This window comes from Penicillium arizonense (genome assembly GCF_001773325.1).
Source record: "Penicillium arizonense strain CBS 141311 chromosome Unknown PENARI_contig178, whole genome shotgun sequence".
Classification (NCBI taxonomy): domain Eukaryota; kingdom Fungi; phylum Ascomycota; class Eurotiomycetes; order Eurotiales; family Aspergillaceae; genus Penicillium; species Penicillium arizonense.
The window spans coordinates 3,535-5,830 of record NW_019173455.1 but is presented as its reverse complement, the minus strand read 5'-3'; the positions used below and the strand labels follow the sequence as shown (position 1 = coordinate 5,830).

At 49.3% G+C, this 2,296-nt stretch overlaps 1 protein-coding gene across 1 annotated transcript; it reads right to left on the bottom strand.

The window, feature by feature from the left end:
- Positions 1-1,618: 1,618 nt before the first annotated feature.
- PENARI_c178G11867 (uncharacterized protein) lies at positions 1,619-2,283 on the bottom strand (the record flags this gene model as incomplete). Its single annotated transcript, XM_022638091.1, has 2 exons — positions 1,951-2,283; positions 1,619-1,898 (listed from the first exon to the last, which is right to left on the bottom strand). Coding segments are annotated over exons 1-2 (570 nt in total), but the record flags the coding sequence as incomplete, so codon positions are not given.
- Positions 2,284-2,296: the final 13 nt, after the last annotated feature.

Genomic DNA, 2,296 nt, shown 5'->3' with positions numbered 1-2,296 from the left:
GGGGGGCGGGGGGGAAGGGGGATGGCAGAGTGAAATCCAAATCGATTGAGAAATGCGGCGGATGGAGCCATGCAAAGAAATTGATTTTAGTACAGAATTGCTAAGACCGCTCATGAATTAGATTGATTGACTGAATTTAATGCGTGTTCATCTTTTGATCTGACTTGCCAACCGATCATGGCCGATTTTAGAGCAGTGTCCTCACGTTAACTCTCATCCTGCAGTTACTTGGTGCAAAAGACATGTTGGCTGTCGATCACTTGTGTATAAATTTTCACCAACCGTTGTATGTGTAGGGACTTTACAAAGCTGACTTTGGAAACATGTGAGGCATCCAGGAATTACATGGCCAGGAAATTGTACGAAGCCTGTAGGACGTTATTGATCCATTGATATTCCTGTTGGCGGCTGTATCGGCCTATGGGAACCCCCATATTAGTCCTGGGAGTTCCCTTGCCCCTGGAGGCTCTGATGCAGTTCCTGAGAGCACAGAAGCTGATTCTAAGAGCGAAATAGTCCCAAGGAAACCCGACGTAACTTCCGAGGCCTTCTTTCCTCGTCGAACCAAAGCCGCGTTCCTGTTGATAGCTTCATTAACTCCTGGAAACTTAGGCGTAGTTCCTGGTAGTATGAATTGACCTTCTGGGAATGATCGAATGCCTCAGATTTGTGCGCAGCTCTGGTGAAGGTGTTTAGTAAGGATGTTTTTTGACCCTCGGAGGCATAGGATTGACTCTACAACCCAGAGGTACGGCCCCAGGAGTGCAAAAGCTCCTAGATCCAGCCGATATGTTCCCAAAGCCATTTCTTATTCATTCAGGAACTGGACTGCAGGTCCCAGGAATAATTTTTGGTTCCTCGAGAATATGAAGGGCCCGAAGAGCTAAGTTGGGGCTCCCAATGAATACACAGCTCCTAGGATTGCTGTTGGCGTTTCCAGGGCCAATGCATTAATTCCCAGAATCCAATCAAAACCGACCAGAGGATTTGTCAAAGATTATCCCGCCGACCCCAGAGTTGGGTGTTTTCTCCAAGGTGCGTCTTCACACTCAACAAGGCTGCACTTAGCTGAAACCCCAGACAAGATACCAGCACTTTAGAACTACCGGGACTCGGTTTCATGCCGCGACACGTTCTGGAAATGAAGCGATACTCCCAATAGCTTTTGATTCGGGTGTGAGGGTCTCACGTATACATAGAGATGGATATGTCTCGAAATGAATAATCAATACTAAGAATAACTGAACAACTATAGTTGGCTCTAGATAAAAGACGTCGCGCGAGGAAGCAAAAGGAAGGTAGCTTCCTCGCGTTTAGGGGAACCCAGATACACTATGTGGGTCCGCCATAACGTTCATCCTCCACTCATCGTATATGCTTCATGTGTGTGCCTGACATCGGGTGAAATTCTACCTGCCAGTTACAAGGTGGAACGGTCGCCTAAGGCTCGGTGGAATTTATATTGATCAGTGTTTCATTTGTTTACAACCATTACTTGCTCCAAACTCCTATCTCACTGGAGTTTTCTATATCACGACTATGCTCTCAATTGATTTTTCTGTTACGCCTACGCGAAAACTGTGACCACCTACGCTCGGCGGGAATTCAGTCGTACCGACCGGCGAAGCGATGTAGCGGTAGAAGAGTCTCGCAGCAGATGAGCTCCTGCTAGTCTGGCTGAGCGCCGGCGGCTACTATGCTCGACTGATACCCCTGGGGTTCCCACTGACCGCTGACATGGCTGACTCTGACTAGGATCGTTTGGTGATGAAATCCTGGCCGTGTCGAGTTCTCCATCAGGAGATGGATCAGTTGCCGTCTGGACAGAATGTGTCCCGGCATCCGACGATAGGACTCGGAGTGGGCGAATCAAGGCGTCTAGAGTTCCTTCGTTTCGACTGTAACCATCAGCATCCTGATCGTTGCAGAATTGAGACGACCTATACCTACCAGACACAGCATGACGTGCCGAATCCCACACGGCGCCTTTCCAACCATTCTTCCGCACAGGCTAGGTGAGAAAGCGCTTGGCACTGACCACAACGCAAGATCACGCACTCGTTTGCATGGTCTCCATCCTCGGCCAGGCAAAACACACAGTGGATGTCGTTGACCTCCTCACTCGTACTGAGACTCTGGAGCGTCAAGTTTTGGAAACCGGCCAGGAGATTAGTGGCCGACAACAAAATAGCTGGTCGAGCCGGCGACACTTGCCACGGAACATTGTTCGTTCGCAGCATTGCAGCAGTGACAAAGGAATTGATTGACTGCACTGGCTCGGAGCTATCTGACGGGG